The sequence below is a fragment of the Oncorhynchus clarkii genome, chromosome 24 (genome assembly GCF_045791955.1).
Source record: "Oncorhynchus clarkii lewisi isolate Uvic-CL-2024 chromosome 24, UVic_Ocla_1.0, whole genome shotgun sequence".
NCBI lineage: Eukaryota > Metazoa > Chordata > Actinopteri > Salmoniformes > Salmonidae > Oncorhynchus > Oncorhynchus clarkii.
In genome coordinates this window covers 30,128,177-30,151,628 of record NC_092170.1, presented here as the reverse complement: position 1 = coordinate 30,151,628, position 23,452 = coordinate 30,128,177, and the positions used below count along the sequence as shown (strand labels likewise).

Below are 23,452 nucleotides of genomic sequence, written 5' to 3'. Positions count from 1 at the left end.
TGCTTGAATTATGCAGAAACGGGCAGCGTGGGGGTCATGTAATTGATTCTGTTGGAAAGGGGAGCAATTGTGGTTTACAATGGTATTAACATTACAGTTGATCTGGAAGTATTACGTTTTTGGGGCGCTAAAATAAGGTCAATTGTACGGACCAAGGCGATGTACAAAAGTGAGTGAGTTTACGTTAGCTAACATACATACTGCTACGCGGTTCGTAAGGATAGTGTAGCTAAGAAATTGCCAGCCAACATAACGTGTAAGGTAACTTATTTGAAAAGTCATTCCTTTATGATATTGCTCAACATTTTCTTAACATTTTCCATAATTAGTAAAAGCAATGAATTTGTATCCGCTCTCGTTGGACTTCGGCTGCATATTTTCTGAAGAATTGCATTATGGGCCCTAAAAGCACAGAAATATTGTCCACTGCTTGTATACTTCATATTTTGGCGAATGTAGTACGACAACCTGGAACATTTGGCATACTAACTTTATCCATACTATGACCAATAAGCATACAAAATACTCAATTTACATCACAAATAGTATGGTTAGTGTGGTTACTATGATTATTCGAACACAGCTTAGGATTTTGAATCAATCAATCAAGTGTTTGGTCCCCACAAGGATAGTAAAGCAAAGGTGTGTGTGTATGCTTGCGTGTGCGCTTGAGAGACACTAAAATGTGTGTGTGTGTGTGTGTGTTTGTGTACTGTAGCTCATCCCCTGGCCAACCTCAGACAGGTATACATCCTCATCACTCAGTGCTGAGTCGACACAAATGGGTCAGATTCCTCTTACCCCTACACATAAAGCTGTCTGCAGCGGTGACCGAGCCTCAGCACCGTCAATATACACCCCTATCTGCACCCCTGTTTCTATTCCCTCCTCCAGACAGCTGAATATCTGCAAGGGTGGGCCTCAGCCCTTTAAATATACACCTCTATCTGCACCCGTTTCTATTCCCTACTCCAGACAGCTGAATGTCTGCAGGAGTGGGCCTCAGCACTTTAAATATACACCTCTATCTGCACCCCTGTTTCTATTCCCTACTCCAGACAGCTGAATGTCTGCAGGAGTGGGCCTCAGCACTTTAAATATACACCTCTATCTGCACCCCTGTTTCTATTCCCTACTCCAGACAGCTGAATGTCTGCAGGAGTGGGCCTCAGCACTTTAAATATACACCCCTATCTGCACCCCTGTTTCTATTCCCTACTCCAGACAGCTGAATGTCTGCAGGAATGGGCCTCAGCCCTTTAAATATACACCCGTCTTAAAGGATACTTCAGGATTTTGGAAATGATACCAAACTCGTGGATACTATTTTTATGTTCCTGTGTCCAGTATGAAGGAAGTTAGAGGTAGTTTCACAAGTCAATGCTAACTAGCATTAGCGGAATCACTAGAAGAATATAGGTATCTACTAGCATGCTAGCAGATACCCACAGACGTCAAGTACTGGACACAGAGACATAAAAATGGTATCCACAAGTTCCTCTGACTCTGGGGAAGCATACTTAATAAAAATATTAACGCAACTTGCAACAATTTCAAAGGTTTTACTGAGTTACAGTTCATATAAGGAAATCAGTCAATTTAAACAAATTCATTAGGCCCTAATCTATGGATTTCACATGACTGGAAATACAGATATGTATCTGTTGGTCACAGAGACCTTAAAAAAAGGACAGGGCCGTGGATGAGAAAACCAGTCAGTATCTGGTGTGAACACCATGTGCTTCATGCAGCGCGACACATCTCCTTCACATAGAGTTGATCAGGCTGTTGATTGTGACCTGTGGAATGTTGTCCCACACCTCTTCAATGGCTGTGCAAAGTTGTTGGATATTGAAGGAAACTGTAAAATGCTGTTGTGCACATCGATCCAGAGCATCCCACACATGCTCAATTAGTGACATGTCTGGTGAGTATGCAGACATTTTCAGCTTCCAGGAATTGTGTACAGATTCTTGAGGCGTGGGACCGTGCATTATCATGCTGAAACATGAGGTGATGGCGTGGATGAATGACACGACAATGGGCCTCAGGATCTCATCACAGTATCTCTGCATATTCAAATTGCCATGGTTAAAATGCAATTGTGTTTGTTGTAGTTATGCATGCCCATACCATAACTTCATCACCACCATGGGACAATCTGTTCACAACGTTGACAACAGCAAACCGTTTGCCCACACAACGCCATACACGTGATCTGCGGTTGTGAGGCCAGTTGGACGTACTGCCAAATTCTCTAAAATAATGTTGGAGGAAGCTTATGGTAGAGAAACTTTCAAATCTCTGGCAACAGTTCTGGTGGACATTCCTGCAGTCAACATGCCAATTGCACGCTCCTTCAAAACTTGAGACATCTGTGGCATTGTGTTGTGTGAAAAAACTACACATTTTAGAGTGGCCTTTTATTGTCCCCAGCACAAAGTGCAACTGTGTAAAGATCATGCTGTTTAATCAGCTTCTTGATATGCCACACCTCTCAGGTGGATGGATTATCTTGGCAAAAGAGAAATGCTCTCTAACGGATATAAACAAATTGGTGCACACAATTGGAGAGAAACAAGCATTTTGTGCATATGGAAAATGTCTGGGATCTTTTATTTCAGCTCATGAAACATGGGACCAACACTTTACATGTTGTGTTTATATTTTTGTTCAGTGGAGATAAAGGGCCTCCTTGCCAAAATTCCGAAGTATCCCTTTAGCATCCTATACCAGTCTTCTCCCTCCTACCACTGTCTCATCTGACACCCTGCACCAGGCTCCTACCACTGTCTCAACTGACAACCTGCACCAGGCTCCTACCACTGTCTCAACTGGCAACCTGCACTAGGCTCCTACCACTGTCTAAGCAGACACTCTGTACCAGGCTCCTACCACTGTCTAAGCAGACACTCCCCACCAGGCTCCTACCACTGTCTAAGCAGACACCCTGCACCAGGCTCCTACCAATCTCTGTCTCAGCCAACATCTGTTAATTTCACTCTCTTGGCTGTTTATCTCTCTGTCTCCCTCTCCGTTGGTCTCTTTCTGTCTATCCTTCTGTCTGCCTATCCATTGGTCTCTTCTGTCTTTCTCTCTGTCTGCCTGTCGCTCTACAATTCATTAGGTATTTGTGTGTGTATGAATGTGTGGTGGGACGCAATGTTCACCAACTCAGTCCTAAAATAAATACTGTAGGTATTACCCCTAAAGGAAGGCATTTCATTAATTCTGGTCATAGACAGACAGAGAGGACAACAGCAGCAGCGTAGCTATAGTAGAATAATGACAGGAATCATTCTGTGCTGGCAGACAGTGGGAGGCTGGAGAAACTCACCTCTTAATCTATACACCCCTAAATCACCCAGCCAGGGAGTGTTCTCCAGGGTTCTACAGTGTTATTGAGGCAAGGGGGGGAGGGGGTTGACTGTGTCTGGGATCCACCTGGGAGGCAGTCCAACCCTGCTGGGATTTCAACTACACCCACCACCCTGGTGTTAAGTTATTGTCTGTCTGCACCTCACAGTGACTCATCAAGGGGACGGAGGGTTGGCAAAGAAATGCAGAGGATTGAGACTACATAATTGAAATAGAGAAATTACCCTACAGAGATAAAAATATGTATGCAGACTTTTAGGAGGATAGAGACATAAGCAGAGGGAGCAAGGTGTATGAGGTAAAATATAAAAATATGGAGGAAGTGGGTTGTAGCCTTGTAGTACAGATAGGACATCTATATTAATTTGTCCCTGCTTCCCACAAAAGGAAGATAATCCTGCAACGACAGGAATTGTGAAATATTATGTGGATCATAATTAATGGAATTTTTTTGTAGGGGTTGGTACATTTTTTGTAGGGGTTGGTAAATTTTTTGTAGGGGTTGGTACATTTTTTGTAGGGGTTGGTAAATTTTTTGTAGGGGTTGGTACATTTTTTGTAGGGGTTGGTACATTATTTGTAGGGGTTGGTACATTTTTTGTAGGGGTTGGTACATTATTTGTAGGGGTTGGTACATTATTTGTAGGGGTTGGTACATTATTTGTAGGGGTTGGTACATTTTTGTAGGGGTTGGTACATTTTTTGTAGGGGTTGGGACATTTTTTGTAGGGGTTGGTACATTTTTTGTAGGGGTTGGTACATTTTTTGTAGGGGTTGGTACATTATTTGTAGGGGTTGGTACATTTTTTGTAGGGGTTGGTACATTATTTGTAGGGGTTGGTACATTATTTGTAGGGGTTGGTACATTATTTGTAGGGGTTGGTACATTTTTTGTAGGGGTTGGTACATTTTTTGTAGGGGTTGGTACATTTTTTGTAGGGGTTGGTACATTTTTTGTAGGGGTTGGGACATGTGTTGTAGGGGTTGGTACATTTTTTGTAGGGGTTGGTACATTTTTTGTAGGGGTTTGTACATTTTTTGTAGGGGTTGGTACATTATTTGTAGGGGTTGGTACATTATTTGTAGGGGTTGGTACATTTTTTGTAGGGGTTGGTACATTATTTGTAGGGGTTGGTACATTATTTGTAGGGGTTGGTACATTTTTTGGTAGGGAAAATAAAGTTTGACATTTTAAAGTGGAAATTACAAACTTCTGAAGCCTTTTTAAACATACAAATTGAATTTCCTACTGCAACAACAGAGTGATCAAATTAGGATATCATGTTTCTACATGGAGGAAGGAGAAGTGAAGAAAGCTGAGCAGATTAGGTCTTGTTAAAACAGAAAAAACAGTGATCTATAAAAGACAGAGAGAGAAAAAGACAGAGAGATGGTTGGTATAATATGATGTGCAGTGTTGTGTTGTATTGTCCTCTGACTGGTGTTGACAGGGTGAGAACCGCAGGCTCCAATTGATCAATCCTGCCAAGTGTGACAGAGGAAATATAGAACAGAATGGACATCTCTAACCCCATGTCAGAGAAGATGACAAAGTCTCTCCGTCATAGACAATACAGCAGGGTGTGTGTGTGTGTATGTGCGTGCGTGTGTGTTTGTTTGCTTGTGTATGACTGTGTGCATGTGCAGTATTTGTTTGTGTGTGACCCTGTCCGTATCGTAATGGTGTGTGTAGGCCAATATGTTCGCATATAAACATTGTATTTGTGCTGTAGTGGCAGAGTATAATCCCTGTGGACCGGTGCTCCTCCACCACACTGTTGTCAATAACACATTTCCTCCCATTTCTATATGTCCCTTCCTGCACGGCCACCATTTGGAGAGATGCCGGTGCTTGACAGATCACTCCCCCCTGCCTGCCTGCCTGCCTCTGTAAAGCAGCTGGGGAGGAGAAGGAGACTGCACGGTGCGCTAACGCTAATTTAAAGCTTTCTCCCATCTAAACAGCTTGGGTTAGCAGCCCTGCGCAATGCTACACTAGCTCTGTTACTGGGGCTGACAGACTGAGACAGGAACCACAGAATTGTCTTCCTGTTAAAATGAAAGGGATGAGAGCGATACATACTTTGTTAGCAAGAAAGGGATCGCCTCACTGTTCCTTCAATATACTGTGTTAGAAAGACAGGGATAGCCTCACTGTTCCTTCAATATACTGTGTTAGAAAGACAGGGATAGCCTCACTGATCCTTCAATATACTGTGTTAGAAAGACAGGGATTGCCTCACTGTTCCTTCAATATACTGTGTTAGAAAGACAGGGATAGCCTCACTGTTCCTTCAATATACTGTGTTAGAAAGACAGGGATAGCCTCACTGTTCCTTCAATATACTGTGTTAGAAAGACAGGGATAGCCTCACTGTTCCTTCAATATACTGTGTTAGAAAGACAGGGATAGCCTCACTGTTCCTTCAATGTACTGTGTTAGAAAGACAGGGATAGCCTCACTGTTCCTTCAATATACTGTGTTAGAAAGACAGGGATAGCCTCACTGTTCCTTCAATATACTGTGTTAGAAAGACAGGGATAGCCTCACTGTTCCTTCAATATACTGTGTTAGAAAGACAGGGATAGCCTCACTGTTCCTTCAATATACTGTGTTAGAAAGAAAGGGTTAGCCTCACTGTTCCTTCAATGTACTGTGCTGTTAGAATCTGTTGTGCTGTTGACTTTGGAACAGCTGATAAGCTGCAGGGGTTCAACAAATACAGGTGGAGATGGATCAGGTGTTTTAGTGTACTGGGTTGTAAAGGCTTAGGTGTCACTTGAACAATGTAGTCAGTTTAATGCAAACAGTGCAGTGGTCAGTGAGTGGTGAATAAAGTAACCAGGTTACTGGTTACTCTAGTACAATGTAACACCTACCTGTATAGAATGTATCCACTGGTCTGTAATGATCCATTATGCTACAGCATGCTGAGAGTGAGTGGATATCCTGATGCTAGTCAGGTCAGCTCATAATGGCTGGGATGAGAACAATAGCTGGGATCAGCTCAGTGCTCAACTCCTCTGCACCTCACATCATCATCATCATCACCATCCTCAGTAACAGCAGCAGCGGATGGTAGGTTGTGGCTGAGCATAGAGCTGCTCCATGATGAAGCGTCTCACCCTAAAAAGCATAGCTATTTTAAGCACTACACTCATAAATAATGTAATAATGCAGCCAGGAACCTTTGATCTGAGCTTATGTTCCCAGGGGACAGTATCGTGTGTTAAACCAGAGGAAGTTCAGATATAATAATGTGTGGGTTAAAGTGTGGTTTGTGTGTGTGTGTGTGTGTGTGAGAGAGAGAGAGAGAGAGAGAGAGAGAGAGAGAGAGAGAGAGAGAGAGAGAGAGAGAAAGAGAGAGAGAGAGAGAGAGAGAGAGAGAGAGAGAGAGAGAGAGAGAGAGAGAGAGAGACAGACAGAGAGAGAGAGAGAAAGAGTGAGAGAGAGAGAGAGAGAGAGAGAGAGAGAGAGAGAGAGAGAGAGAGAGAGAGAGAGAGAGAGTATCAACCTGTCTCAGAATAAACCCAAAGGTCTTTCTGGCACTTCAAAAAAATCTCTCTCTCTCCATCCGACACACACTCACATATGCACAGGCACTCACACAAACGCACACAAAGACACAGTCTGTGTTCTCACCCTAACTTTGAGGTGTAAGAACGTCTGCCTGAAGCTCTAGAACATGATGGCTGCTTATCTGACCTCACGGCTGCTGCAACTAAACTCTCACAGCTATGTGTATGTGATGTGGTATATTTGAGAAGAGCATTGTGATGTGTGTGAGTATGTAAATGAGTGTATTGTAATACATGCACTGCAATATATTTTAGAGAGGGTGTCTGCACAGCATGTGTGTAATGGGTGTAGGTATGTACTGTATGTCTGTATGTTCGTGGACATGTGTGTATGCGCGCGTGCGCATGTGTGTGTGTGTGTGTGTGTGTGTGTGTGTGTGTGTGTGTGTGTGTGTGTGTGTGTGTGTGTGTGTGTGAGTGTGTGTGTGTGTGTGTGTGTGTGTGTGTGTGTGTGTGTGCGTGTGTGTGTGTGTGTCCTGGTTTGGTAATGGTAACTAACTCAGCTGTCAGTTTCCTGGGGTGCCGGTTGCAGTGGAGAACTACATACGCATTACAAGAATATGTAGAGAGAGGGAGAAAGAGAGAATACGAAATAAAAACAAGACTTGTCTTTACAAGGGTCCCAGCCTGGCTAGATTGTTCTGGAATGGCAACACACACAACACCTCCACCACTTTTCAATGACAGCCTTCGCCACGTCCAATCTCTCTCACAAAGGAGACCATTCATCAGTCCATTAGAGAAAGGGCTCACCTGTCTCCCCGTTCTCTCTCTCTTCCACATACACACACACACACACAAAACACAGTTCCTATTGGGCAGAGCCACACTACGCTGACCTCAACACAAAGCAATCAGCCAGAGGACTGACTCAACACTGACCTGAGGGATAAACCCACCTTAACACCGAACTCTCACCAGCTGTGAATACAATAGAAGACTGAGCATTAAGCTGAGCACGCTGGAAACTAGACACGTTAAGATTGAAATTGACATTGACCATTTTGGCTAAACAAATTAAATATTTTCTTTAACAATAATCACTCAGTCACACTAACCTTGACTATTCAGCTTACCTAACATCACACGCTCAAAAGATGGACCTATGTGCTTGCCTCTGACTCTCCTGAGCATAGACAGTGAATTGCTTGGCCTTCGATTTTACAGACCTAATGGCAGGATTTAGAACCAGATAAATGACCTGCAACAATCTTTCGGCTCATATGACACCTCCACTCCTCCCTCTCTCCTACTCCCATCCCATCCCCCTCTCATCTCCTTCCTCTATCCACCTCCCATCCACCTCCCCCATACCCCTCTCCTCCCCCACAATCTCATCACCTGTTATTATTAGTTTCCATATTCCTATATCTGTCCCTATATCATTCATCTGGTTTCTAACTGTACGCACTGACATGTCAGTCAATACTTCTATAGTGGCAGAGCAGGCACTGACCACCAACTTTTTCCAATCTCACCTGATACACCGATGCATACATACTGTATATACCCTCATTAACCACCAACCTCCATATATACCCTAATGTATACCCTCCTTAACCACCAACCTACATATATACCCTCATTCATACCCTCATTAACCACCAACATCCATATATACCCTCATTAACCACCAACCACCATGTCACAGGATGTTTGTGGCACCTTAATTGGGGAGAACGGGCACATGGGAATGACTGGAGCAATGTCAGTGGAATGGTATCAAATATACCAAACACATGGTTTCCAGGCCCATTCTCCCCTCAACAGCCTCCACTGCTCCATATATACCCTCACCGCCTGCCCCCACTACATACATATACATTCACAGACTACAGAACACACGCACACACCTCAACCACCTCCCACCCCCCTTCACACACTCTCATTGGATTTCACAGGAGAGCAGATTATCATCTGTGGTCCTGCTGACTCTGTGTTCAGTCTCTCCTCTCCATTCGTACCGAACAAGCCCCACTCTGGGCAGGTTTCCAGAGGAGGTAGTGGGAGGAAGGGGGGGTTGGTTGATCCTCCCGTCTGTGTTGCTCTTTTCTGGTGTTGAGGCATGGCGTCTCTCCCCCTGACCAGCCAGGGGCCTGGTAATGACTGTGCTTACTGCAGTCCAGGGGGGAGCAGATGGCGACAGATGGACCGCTGTAAGAATCAAGGTGTTGTAGCTACACACGCAGAGCGTTTTGGAACAGCACGGATTCCATTAAACCCCCTATTATGATAATAGTGTTGTGTGTGAAAATGGAGAGTGGGGACTAGGGGGATCTGGGCGTCGACACTGGTAGTTAACATACATGGCTGACTGGATATTCTTAGCCTACTGACAATGTATGATAATGGTTAGTGTGTGTGTGTGTGTGTGTGTGTGTGTGTGTGTGTGTGTGTGTGTGTGTGTGTGTGTGTGTGTGTGTGTGTGGTGTGTGGTGTGTGGTGTGTGGTGTGTGTGTGTGTGTGTGCGTGCGTGTGTGTGTGTGTGGGCTCTCACACACATGCCCTCCCAGCATGATCTCTGACCTCATCTCTGAGCTGAATACAGATGAGAATATCTCTGCAACACAGGATTGTATACCACTGTCGTGTCTTTGGCTATGCCGGATTAAGTGATATGACATGCTATTCTATAAAATAATTTCTCAGTAATTAATATTACCTGATTGAGCTAATAATGTAAATGTAATTAACTAGAGAGTCGGGCACCACAAAATAATATTTATAGAGCTGTTATCTTCCGAATAAACTCTTAAAGACCTAGTAATATTTTACATCAATAGCAGTCAATATTAATCGTCATCTTAATTCAGTCTCATCTGAAAGTTGTCAATTCTTGGTTATCTACACAAACCCTGGCTAACAAGTTGAATCAGTAATACAACATTGGGTTTAATTAGTTATTTACTAAATACCTAACTAATCACACAGAATTACACAAACACATAATTAAATCATAACTTGATTACAAATTACGTCATAAAGGAAAACGTCCCTAGCGGACGGAACAGATATGACAGCTTGTTACACAAAAGAAAAGGGGCTGGGTTTGAGTGAAAGAGCGGGAAGACTGAGGAACAAAGGGCCAAGCTGTGCTATCGTAAATACAGTATCTTATGCATTCTAAATTACCCCCCATTTTGAAAAGGAAAATGCAATAAATATTTTCTCTGAGCTAGATGGAAGGCCGTGTTGCCAAACCGAGTCCTTTGTCCTTTGAAGAATGTCTCTGGTGGCCAATTGCATACGTTGTAGTAACGTCGTTGTGTGATAGACGGGATACTCTGTCTGTTCCTTCCTAACCCTCATTTGCATCTGCTGTTGCTAACTCAACAGCTAGGAGGTATCACTTCTGTAGTGAATAAGAGTTCAAAATTAATACCATTCGCAACCAAAGCTCACGCTGATGTTGGCTTCGTTCTGTTATTATTATCTGAACCATTCTGACATCGGACCGTCGTCCTCACGTCCTCGGAACAGGAGGTTATATTGTTGTCAAGGGCTTATATAGGAAGGGAGAGGAGGGCGTGTTTGAAAGGTTTTATAGCCCATGTCCCTTCATAGGGACGGGTCACTGATTGAGCAGAGCCCTATCTTATGAAAACCCAAATCTCACATTTTAGAAGCTAAAATCACATTTCATCCCATCACGAATAATTTCATATTCAAACATTTAAATTGAACAACAATTCCATGTGAATCCGATAACTCTGATGTGTAGACTTTCCGCTGTAGAGTTTATGTCATCTTATCATTGATGAGAATGTCTCAGATGACAACCGAACTGACATCATATTCATTAAGTACCACTGCATATGTTCAATTGGTCGGATTACCAGAATATAGTTAATTTCCCCCCACCTTCTGATGTTCCCAGATTCTCTATGTTAACCAAGGGTTTTGCAAATGTAACATCAGTAGGGTAGAGAGAGGAAAAAGGGGGAAAGAGGTTTTTATGACTGTCATAAACCTACCCCCAGGCCAACGTCATGACACCCCTGTTCTGTAATAGGAAACAGGAAACCTTCCATTATATACATTATCAACCACACCTTGCTGCTGGTTTCATATACTGCAAAAAAAAGGCACCTTGATGTACATGTACAGTGGGGAGAACAAGTATTTGATACACTGCCGATTTTGCAGGTTTTCCTACTTACAAAGCATGTAGAGGTCTGTAATTTTTATCATAGGTACACTTCAACTGTGAGAGACGGAATCTAGAGAGACGGAATTTGAAGTAATTAATTTGCATTTTATTGCATGACATAAGTATTTGATACATCAGAAAAGCAGAACTTAATATTTGGTACAGAAACCTTTGTTTGCAATTACAGAGATCATACGTTTCCTGTAGTTCTTGACCAGGTTTGCACACACGGCAGCATTTTGGCCCACTCCTCCATACAGACTTTCTCCAGATCCTTTCTATTGGGTTCAGGTCTGGAGACTGGCTAGGCCACTCCAGGATCTTGAGATGCTTCTTACGGAGCCACTCCTTAGTTGCCCTGGATGTGTGTTTCGGGTCGTTGTCATGCTGGAAGACCCAGCCACGACCCATCTTCAATGCTCTTACTGAGGGAAGGAGGTTGTTGGCCAAGATCTTGCGATACATGGCCCCATCCATCCTCCCCTCAATACCGTGCAGTCATCCTGTCCCCTTTGCAGAAAAGCATCCCCAAAGAATGATGTTTCCACCTCCATGCTTCACGGTTGGGATGGTGTTCTTGGGGTTGGACTCATCCTTCTTCTTCCTCCAAACACGGCGAGTGGAGTTTAGACCAAAAAGCTCTATTTTTGTCTCATCAGTCCACAATACCTTCTCCCATTCCTCCTCTGGATCATCCAGATGGTCATTGGCAAACTTCAGACGGGCCTGGACATGCGCTGGCTTGAGCAGGGGGACCTTGCGTGCGCTGCAGGATTTTAATCCATGATGGCGTAGTGTGTTACTAATGGTTTTCTTTGAGACTGTGGTCCCAGCTCTCTTTAGGTCATTGACCAGGTCCTTCCGTGTAGTTCTGGGCTGATCCCTCCCCTTTCTCATGATCATTGATGCCCCACGAGGTGAGATCTTGCATGGAACCCCAGACCGAGGGTGATTGACCGTCATCTTGAACTTCTTCCATTTTCTAATAATTGCGACACCAGTTGTTGCCTTCTCACCAAGCTGATTGCCTATTGTCCTGTAGCCCATCCCAGCCTTGTGCAGGAATACAATTTTACCCTGATGTCCTTACACAGCTCTCTGGTCTTGGCCATTGTGGAGAGGTTGGAGTCTTGTTTGATTGAGTGTGTGGACAGGTGTCTTTTATACAGGTAATGAGTTCAAACAGGTGCAGTTAATACAGGTAATGAGTGGAGAACAGGAGGGATTCTTAAAGAAAAACGAACAGGTCTGTGAGAGCCAGAATTCTTACTGGTTGGTAGGTGATCAAATACTTATGTCATGCAATAACATGCACATGAATTACTTAAAAATCATACAATGTGATTTTCTGGATTTTTGTTTTAGATTCCATCTCTCACAGTTGAAGTGTACCTATGATAAAAATTACAGACCTCTACATACTTTGTAAGTAGGAAAACCTGCAAAATCGGCAGTGTTCTCCCCACTGTATATTAATTTAATCTCTATAATTTCCCCAGAGAACAAAGTGAAATGAAAATGCTACACGGAAAGGAAAGAGCACACTTTTCAAAGTTCAATTCAGGGATCAAATTAGGAATCAAATAGATCTACATCCATTCCATGACTTGTCTATGGTCTTCATCACTTCAGTTCCTCAATAACACAATAAATATCTAATGACAAAGCTGTAATACAAAAATAAAACTATCTCCAACACACAATATAAATAAATCTTAATCAAAGTTTAATTCTCTACTTCTCTTCATCAACGATGGAGGATGCAACTGTATGCTTCCCAGTTGACATGCTCCTGAATCTGGAGGGGGATGAAGCTGGCTCGGTAGTGAGCTCTCTGAGGGGTACATCTGGGGCAGGAGGGGGATGAAGCTGGCTCGGTAGTGAGCTCTCTGAGGGGTACATCTGGGGCGGGAGGGGGATGAAGCTTCCTCGGTAGTGAGCTCTCTGAGGGGTACATCTGGGGCAGGAGGGGGATGAAGCTGGCTCGGTAGTGAGCTCTCTGAGGGGTACATCTGGGGCGGGAGGGGGATGAAGCTGGCTCGGTAGTGAGCTCTCTGAGGGGTACATCTGGGGCAGGAGGGGGATGAAGCTGGCTCGGTAGTGAGCTCTCTGAGGGGTACATCTGGGGCGGGAGGGGGATGAAGCTTCCTCGGTAGTGAGCTCTCTGAGGGGTACATCTGGGGCAGGAGGGGGATGAAGCTGGCTCGGTAGTGAGCTCTCTGAGGGGTACATCTGGGGCGGGAGGGGGATGAAGCTGGCTCGGTAGTGAGCTCTCTGAGGGGTACATCTGGGGCGGGAGGGGGATGAAGCTGGCTCGGTAGTGAGCTCTCTGAGGGGTACATCTGGGGCAGGAGGGGGATGAAGATGGCTCGGTAGTGAGCTCTCTGAGGGGTACATCTGGGGCGGGAGGGGGATGAAGCTGGCTCGGTAGTGAGCTCTCTGAGGGGTACATCTGGGGCGGGAGGGGGATGAAGCTGGCTCGGTAGTGAGCTCTCTGAGGGGTACATCTGGGGCAGGAGGGGGATGAAGCTGGCTCGGTAGTGAGCTCTCTGAGGGGTACATCTGGGGCGGGAGGGGGATGAAGCTGGCTCGGTAGTGAGCTCTCTGAGGGGTACATCTGGGGCGGGAGGGGGATGAAGCTGGCTCGGTAGTGAGCTCTCTGAGGGGTACATCTGGGGCAGGAGGGGGATGAAGCTGGCTCGGTAGTGAGCTCTCTGAGGGGTACATCTGGGGCGGGAGGGGGATGAAGCTGGCTCGGTAGTGAGCTCTCTGAGGGGTACATCTGGGGCGGGAGGGGGATGAAGCTGGCTCGGTAGTGAGCTCTCTGAGGGGTACATCTGGGGCGGGAGGGGGATGAAGCTGGCTCGGTAGTGAGCTCTCTGAGGGGTACATCTGGGGCGGGAGGGGGATGAAGCTGGCTCGGTAGTGAGCTCTCTGAGGGGTACATCTGGGGCGGGAGGGGGATGAAGCTTCCTCGGTAGTGAGCTCTCTGAGGGGTACATCTGGGGCAGGAGGGGGATGAAGCTTGCTCGGTAGTGAGCTCTCTGAGGGGTACATCTGGGGCGGGAGGGGGATGAAGCTGGCTCGGTAGTGAGCTCTCTGAGGGGTACATCTGGGGCAGGAGGGGGATGAAGCTGGCTCGGTAGTGAGCTCTCTGAGGGGTACATCTGGGGCAGGAGGGGGATGAAGCTTGCTCGGTAGTGAGCTCTCTAAGGGGTACATCTGGGGCGGGAGGGGGATGAGGCTGGCTCGGTAGTGAGCTCTCTGAGGGGTACATCTGGGGCAGGAGGCGGATGAAGCTGGCTCGGTAGTGAGCTCTCTGAGGGGTACATCTGGGGCAGGAGGGGGATGAAGCTGGCTCGGTAGTGAGCTCTCTGAGGGGTACATCTGGGGCAGGAGGGGGATGAAGCTTCCTCGGTAGTGAGCTCTCTAAGGGGTACATCTGGGGCGGGAGGGGGATGAAGCTGGCTCGGTAGTGAGCTCTCTGAGGGGTACATCTGGGGCAGGAGGGGGATGAAGCTTCCTCGGTAGTGAGCTCTCTAAGGGGTACATCTGGGGCGGGAGGGGGATGAAGCTGGCTCGGTAGTGAGCTCTCTGAGGGGTACATCTGGGGCAGGAGGGGGATGAAGCTTGCTCGGTAGTGAGCTCTCTAAGGGGTACATCTGGGGTGGGAGGGGGATGAGGCTGGCTCGGTAGTGAGCTCTCTGAGGGGTACATCTGGGGTGGGAGGGGGATGAAGCTGGCTCGGTAGTGAGCTCTCTGAGGGGTACATCTGGGGCGGGAGGGGGATGAAGCTGGCTCGGTATTGAGCTCTCTGAGGGGTACATCTGGGGCGGGAGGGGGATGAAGCTGGCTCGGTATTGAGCAATCTAAGGGGTACATCTGGGGCGGGAGGGGGATGAAGCTGGCTCGGTAGTGCGCTCTCTAATGGGTACATCTGGGGCGGGAAGGGGATACAGTCTGAGATAATACCTATTCATAGACATACCAGTGATATACTGCATGCTGAGTATCCTATTTCATACAACATATGACTAATACATACAATATTGTTTTAAGATGGTGATAAATATTTGATTTGGAATCTAGGACCCCTTTATGTTAGCTTGGGGGCGGGGGGGTTCTACTAAGCTAACTTTACATTGGTAACGTTTGATTGGATCCAAACACTCCTTTAAAACATATCGCAATGTGCAACTGACTGATGACCGACAGTAGCAAGAGGTTTGTTTGCTTAGTTAAAGCTTCCTGTCCTTGAATCCTCTAACATTGGAAGAGAATGTTGGGATAAGAAGGCCATTATACCTACTCTCCAAAACAGCATGTCAGTGCAGAGGAGAGACAGTTCATCAAAGAAGGGTCTTGAGAAATGAATTGTCTCTTTGAAGCTGACCATGTAGCCGTGTTCAACTGACTGCTCCTCCACTGTAGAGTCAACTCAACTGGAAATAAAATTATCTGGGTTGTCAGCGACTGACACAGATAATACCTGTTTGGTGAGTGTGTTGAGGTACACTACCTGTCAAAAGTTTTAGAACACCTACTCATTCAAAGGTTTTTCTTTATTTAAAAAATGTTCTATATTGTAGAATAATAGTGAAGACATCAAAACTATGAAATAACACATATGGAATAACCAAAATAGTGTAAAACAAATCAAAGTATATTTCAAATAGCTACCATCTGCCTTGATGGCAGCTTTGCACACTCTTGGCATTCTCTCAACCAGCTTCACCCGGAATGCTTTTCCAACAGTCTTGAAGGAGTTCCCACATATGCCTAGCAATTATTGGCTGCTTTTGAGTCATCCCAAACCATCTCAATTTGTTTGAGTTCGGGGGATTGTGGAGGCCAGGTCATCTGATGCAGCACTCCATCACACTCCTTACACAGCCTGGAGGTGTGTTGGGTCATTGTCTTGTTGAAAAACAAATGATAGTCCCACTAAGCCCAAACCAGGTGGGATGGTGTATCGCTGCAGAATGCTGTGGTTGCGATGCTGGTTAAATGTGCTTGGAAGTCTAAATACATAACAGACTGTGTCACCATCAAAGCACCCCAATACATCACACCTCCTCCTCCTCCATGCTTCACGGTGGGAAATACACATGCAGAGGTCATCCGTTCACCCACACCGCATCTCACAAAGACACGGTGGTTAGAACCAAAAATCTCAAATTTGGACTGCAGGCCTAAGGACAAATTTCCACCGGTCTAATGTCCATTGCTGGTGTTTCTTGGCCTAAGCATGTCTCTTCTTTTTATTGGTGTCCTTTAGTAGTGGTTTCTTTGCAGCAATTAGACCATGAAGGCCTGATTCACGCAGTCTCCTCTGAACAGTTGATGTTGAGATGTGTTTGTTACTTGAACTCTGTGAAGTATTTATTTGGCCTGCAATATCTGATGCTGGTAACTCTAATGACTCTAATTACCTCTGCAGCAGAGGTAACTATGGGTCTTCTATTCCTGTGGCGGTCCTCGTGAGAGCCAGTTTCATCATAGCGCTTGGTGGTGTTTGCGACTGCGCTTGAAGAAACTTTCACAGTCCTTGAAATGTTCCATATTGACTGACCTTCATGTCTAACACTAATTATTCACTGACGTTCTTTTACCAAATCTAATGTATCCCCCCCCCCCCCCCCCCCAGAGGACAGCGCTGACTTTCTCTCCACACACACCTGAGGACACACCTGAAGACAGGACAGAGTAGCAGTTAACCTCCTAGAGTTGATTGACTCAGGGGTCCATCAATCTAAGTTACATAACAAAAAAATCCCCATCAAATCCTGTCAGTTTAAACTAGAGATACGTTTTTTTGCATTGGATGCATCCTAATCCGCCAGTGTCGCACTTCCCCGGTTTCATCTGCGGTGAAAGGTGGCAGAGCTAGAGTGTTTGTCAGACCATGAGAAAAATCAGTCTTCTCACATAAACTTCTGTAGCGTATGAACGGTTTGACCTAAAAAACTATCATGACCACTCTATGGAAAGAGGAGGCTCTCAGGTGAGAATCTCGTTTTGTTCTATGACCCCCGCAAGTGTCAGGAGACCCATCTGAACTCGGTACCTGCGATGTGCCAACTTCTGTTTGGTAGCATCCGAACCGTTTGGGCTACAAACTAATGGGACTAGTGAAAAGGGGAGATTCTCATGTTCTTCGTTTTGCTCTACAATTGCAACGGGACACGTCTGAAGGGAACCGGTACCGGTTTAAAAAACGAATGGAAGTATGAGGGTTTCTTATGATTTATTTTTTGACTGTCCTTTTGCCATTTCTGAATGTGTTATTCAGCGCGTTTCTATGGGCTTTAGTAGTAAAGTCCAAAACCAATATTTTATCAAATATTTATTATATAATTTGTTTTGATACCTACATTTGTTTTGATTCCTAACTTTCCAAATCAAATAGCCATTGTATGATCATCTTTAAAAACTATTCCATCTGTCAGTTTAGCACCCCCCCCCCCCCCCCCCCCCACACCCCCATGTCTTAGACTCTATATAATGAAACATATTCTTTATCTCTCCACTCATTTTATTCTTTACTATTCAATCATCAATGTAGGCGTGTAAATCGGCCCTTTAATCTGTTGTAGTTTAAATATTGCTATTATTATTATCATCTATCCTGCAGTCCATACTCAGGTTTCCGCTGGATTTTGTTATCTTTGTAGTCCAACCACCTGAAAGCATTCAAAACACAAACACAATTCATATGATTCAATCAGCAAGCAGTCATGCTGGCTAACGTAATTACAAGAAAATATGCTATAAAGGAAAAGATACAGTCGAAAGGAACATGTTTTTTTGTCCAAACAAAAGCTCATGTTGGTCGACAATCATCCTCTATACACTACCATCCCTCTGTGAAGCGTGGCGCAATGACATTTAATCAAACTATTCCAGCCGTTCCGGAGAACAGAATGGCCTTTAAATGCTCCTCAAACTTTCATTACATAAGTGTCTCTTTCAACCACAACACTGGTGTAGTACCAAAACACACTCTGCATCTCCAGTTTCCCCTGAGCCCCAGCAGTAAACACAAGCACTTCATTTTCCCTCCCCAAAGAAGTAACGGCATAGCCTTGTAAAATTGCCTTCCTGTTGAGTTAATTATTTGAGCCCCCCCCCGATAGCTAATGGCACCCATGAAATACTGTTGTTGTTTTTTCCTTTTTTATGAAATAAATTGCTAAGTAGATCCTCTGTGAGAGTTGATAGTGGCATATGTAAATGACAGTGTGCTGCCACCACAGTGATATGGTTTGAGAACAGGCTTTGAATAATTCAAATTAGACCTCAGACTATAAACAGACCCTTCCAGATGTCCTGCTGGTTTACTGGCCCTCCCTGACCCTAGATACACACACACACACACACACACACACACACACACACACACACACACACACACACACACACACACACACACACACACACACACACACACACACACACTGGCAGACGAGCGGTAATCCAACCTTACTCACTCATTCTTGAGGAGTGGTGTCACGCCCTGACCATAGAGAGCCATTGTTTCTCTAAGGTGTATTAGGTCAAGGCGTGACTGGGGGTGATCTAGTTTATTTATTTCTATGTGGTGTTCTAGTTTATTTTCTATGTTGGTGATTTGTATGATTCCCAATTAGATGCAGGCTCTCTAATTGGGGATCATATTTAGGTTGCATTTTTCCCACCTGTGTTTGTGGGACATTATTTTGTGTTTTGTGCATGTGCACCACGTTTCGTTGTTAGTTTATTGATTTATTGTTGCTAAGTTTCACTTTATAATAAATATGTGGAACTCAACATTCGCTGAGCCTTGGTCCGTCTCTCCTCACGTACGTGACAGAATATCCCACAACAACAGGGCCAAGCAGCGTGCCCAGGAGGAGAAGGGATCCTGGACTTGGGAGGAGGTCTTAGATGGGAAGGTATCCTGGACTTGGGAGGAAATCATGGCAAGACAGGATTCACAGCCACAGAGAACGCCCAAAAAACAGCCCAAAAATACTTTTTGGGGGGAGGACACAAGGGGTGGTTGGCGGATCCGAGGAGTGAACCAGAGCCAGTCTGGGGGAAGAGACCGTCAGTGAGTGGATGGAGATATTGGAAGAGAAAGAACGGAGAGAGTTGTGGAGTTGGTGGAGGATGCACAACATTTGCCCTAAGGAGTGTGTTATCAGTTTAATGCCACCTGAGTCAGCTCTCCGTACTTGTCCTAAGGAGTGTGCTATCAGTTTAATGCCACCTGAGTCAACTCTCCGTACTTGTCCTAAGGAGTGTGCTATCAGTCTGGTAAAATCTGTGCCGGCTCCACGCACCAGGTCTCCAGTACGCCTTCCCAGCCCTGTACGTCCTGTGCCAGCTCTCCAAACAAGCCTTGAGGAGCGTGTCATTGGTCCGGTACCATTTGTGCAGGGTCTACGCACCAGGTTTCCAGTGTGCCTTCACAGCCCATTACTTCCTTTGCCAGCTCCTCGCACTAGGCCTCCAGTGTGCTTCCCCAGTACAGTGCGCCAGAGCGCCAGAGATTCTGGCGACGTTCACAGTCCAGAGCTTCCAGCGACGGTCCACAGTCCGGAACCTCCTGCGACGGTCCACAGTCCGGAACCTCCTGCGACGGTCCACAGTCCGGAACCTCCTACGACGGTCCACAGTCCGGAACCTCCTGCGACGGTCCACAGTCCGGAACCTCCAGCGACGGTCCACAGTCCGGAACCTCCAGCGAGGGTCAACGGTTAGAGGCAGCTGGTAATCGTTGTCTCTAATTGGGGATCATATTTAGGTTGCATTTTTCCCACCTGTGATTGTGGGATATTATTTTGTGTTTTGTGCATGTGCACCACGTATTCACCTTTCTTTGTCAGTTTATTGATTTATTGTTGCTAAGTTTCACTTTATAATAAATATGTGGAACTCAACATCCGCTGCGCCCCTGGTCCGTCTCTCCTCACGTACGTAACACGTGGAGGCAGGGTTTTGCAGCTGAGTGTTTCTTAAGAAGCTGAACCGTGCCCTAGATATAAAACAACTACATGTGTTACATAGGTCATTTACAGTTTTTTTACAATCACTTTGGCACAAATTTCAGAACCTTGCGGTCATTTTTCAAAACTCTAGACACAAAACTCAAAACAGTCATCACTTGTAACACAGAATGTCCAATGTTCAAAACATTGCATTGTGCATTCATATCTTTAAAGAAACCTTTCACTTGCAGAATCGTCGTTTCAAATAACTAATTTATCATGAAATACCATAGGAACATTAATTTAGATCACCCACACACAAGATACGGAGAGTTTCACTGTGTAGTTGTTCATACAATCATTAAATATCGTAGTACAAAATATGTGATACATGTTTCATAATAGTACTACACGTAAATACATCACTGTAAAATGACTAGTAGAGAGAACACTGCAGAGACAGTGGAATCATTGAACAATATCTGAAATGTGTTAATGAAGTACAATAAAATCACAGCATAGGTTTCTTTGAATCAAAGCAAAAATAATTAGCTACAAAAAATGTCAAAAACTACAGTAAAACATCAACTGCAGTGTTCCTCACCTGGCTTACTATAAAAATCTAAACAAAGGATTGATTACTGTACTTCTATATTTCTATCAGTCATGTCTTCTCATCCACATCACAATGTGTCACGCCTGCTCCCGCTCTTCCCCCATCGTGCTCGAGGGCGCCGGGCTCCCCAGCATTACGCACTCCTGCCACCATCCTTACACACCTCTGCATCCCTCGACACGCGCATCTGTGATCATTTGGACTCACCTGGACTCAATCACCTGTTATTTCCTTCCCTATATCTGTCTGTCCCCCAGCTCTGTTCCCCGCTTCCACATTAACATCTGTATGTCATTTTGTTACCCGTGTGCTGACGCTGTTCCTGTCTTGTTCCTTGTCTGTTCCTGTCTTGTTCCTTGTCTGTTCCTGTCTTGTTCCTGTCTTGTTCCTTGTCTGTTCCTGTCTTGTTCCTTGTCTGTTCCTGTCTTGTTCCTTGTCTGTTCCTGTCTTGTTCCTTGTCTGTTCCTGTCTTGTTCCTTGTCTGTTCCTGTCTTGTTCCTTGTCTGTTCCTGTCTTGATCCTTGTCTGTTCCTGTCTTGTTCCTGTCTTGTTCCTGTCTTGTTCCTGTCTTGTTCCTTGTCTGTTCCTGTCTTGTTCCTTGTCTGTTCCTGTCTTGTTCCTGTCTTGTTCCTGTCTTGTTCCTTGTCTGTTCCTGTCTTGTTCCTTGTCTGTTCCTGTCTTGTTCCTTGTCTGTTCCTCATTAAATGTCTGACTCCCCGTACCTGCTTCTCGACTCCAGCGTCGGTCCTTACATGGATGTTTTCATTAGCTAAACATCTTGGGAAGCATATTTGGGCATGAATCCAGGCCTGACACTAGTCTGCCGTGATGTCATTGCATGGTGAATCCAGGCCTGACACTGGTCTGCCGTGATGTCATTGCATGGTGAATCCAGGCCTGACACTGGTCTGCCGTGATGTTATTGCATGGTGAATCCAGGCCTGACACTGGTCTGCCGTGATGTTATTGCATGGTGAATCCAGGCCTGACACTGGTCTGCCGTGATGTTATTGCAGGGTGAATCCAGGCCTGACACTGGTCTGCCGTGATGTCATTGCTTGCGTCATCCATGGACTGGAGAAGGGTGACTTGTTCGTGAGGGCGCCTATCATATACCTTCCACCTCCATGTGGAGAAAAATTCCTCAATCGCGTTAAGGAAAGGAGAGTATGGGGGTAAGTACAGGATGGTAAATTGTGGATGGGCCTGAAACCATGCTTGCACCATTTGAGCATGGTGGAACCTGACATTATCCCACACAATGACATAGTTCACACCATCAGCTCTACAGATCTGATTTAGCTCATCAAGGAAGGTTACAAGGAGAGCTGCATTATATGATCCAATACGAGGTCTGCGTCCCACCACGACATCAGCTCTACAGACCTGATTTAGCTCATCAAGGAAGGTTACAAGGAGAGCTGCATTATATGATCCAATACGAGGTCTGCATCCCACCACACCATCTTCCGATATAGCTGCACACATGGTGATGTTGGCCCCACGTTGTCCAGGTACTTGGATGATTGTCTGCTGGCAAATGAAATTCCGACCTCTCCAACATGTCTTGGCCAGGTTGAAGCCTGCCTCATCCAAAAAGAGGAATTTGTGATGGTTTTCGTCAGCATCCAGCTCCATCACCCTCTAAAAAGACAGTTTGGAAAGAGAATTACTGATTACAATGATGTAGAATTTGGGGGGAATTTTTCACAACAGGCATCTTGAAACTGAACATACCTGAACATACTCAGTCCTCAGTTGCATTTCTTTCAAAAGGCACACGGTATAGCTGTTTTAGAGACCCTGGTGCCTTTTCAGCATGGGTGCAATAGTCAGCAAACTTATGGCTTCCACATTGTTGAACATGTTGTCATTGTCCAAGATGTGCTGCCGAATTTCTGTAAGGCGAATATTATTTCTGGCCCGAACCAAATTGACCACAGCCTGCTCTTGTTGGTCAGTCAGAATTTTGCCTCTGCCTCCCCTTGTTTGTCCTAGTCTCAATTCTGCAGGGAAAATTACAGTAAGAACACATTAAGTCACATCACCTAATCTGTGGTACACATTGGCATGCAGTATACAGTCATTTGACAATTGAGAGTAGCCTAATGTTTAGTGCATGCTAAAGACTTACCGGTTCCCATTGCGGAAAGGTCTGATGATTGAGGCCACGGTTAATCTTCTGAGGTTTGGTTGAATCATTGTAGCTGCCTCAGTCATTGTCATACCATGATTTACGACATGTTTACAACTTTTGCTTGGATTTCATTGGACACTCTTTGCTGTTGCTGCCCATGTCTTGGTCCGTGGCCTTGTATTCTACCATGTTCCCCCACACCTCTCAAACGAGGCCCATAAACACCTCTCAGAAGGGGTGCTTGTCCCCTGCCATTCCATTGACCACCATGTCTTCCTCCTCCCACTGCTTGACCTCTATTGTGACCTGGATCACCTGCTGGTTCCATGTTATCGCTGTGTTGTTGTAGGTGGATACCACTCATTTCACTATATACTCGTACCACAATGTGAAATCAATCATCAGTAACAAGTTGGCAGTATTGGAAAATCATTTACAAGGGCCTGCATACATACACTCACTGGCAACTTTATTAGGTACACCTGTGTGTTAACTCAAATGGCCTGTTTCTTCGAACAGCAAATCATGTGGCTGCCTGCAACTCAATATATAGAGTATATAGAGTATAGAGCTTTAGTTGTTGTTCTGTTTAAAACAGTGGTGTGCAGAAGGGCATCTCT

The 23,452-nt window shown here is 45.3% G+C and overlaps 1 protein-coding gene across 1 annotated transcript in view; it reads right to left on the bottom strand.

Moving 5' to 3' along the window:
• Window positions 1–14,756: 14,756 nt before the first annotated feature.
• LOC139382629 (uncharacterized) overlaps window positions 14,757–23,452 on the bottom strand; it is a 34,120-nt gene continuing 25,424 nt past the window's right edge. The window contains exons 6-7 of the mRNA XM_071126727.1: window positions 22,154–22,339; window positions 14,757–15,044 (exon numbers count right to left, since the gene is read on the bottom strand). Coding sequence (XP_070982828.1) covers window positions 14,757–15,044; window positions 22,154–22,339 — 474 coding nt within the window. The remainder of the gene's footprint in view (window positions 15,045–22,153; window positions 22,340–23,452) is intronic.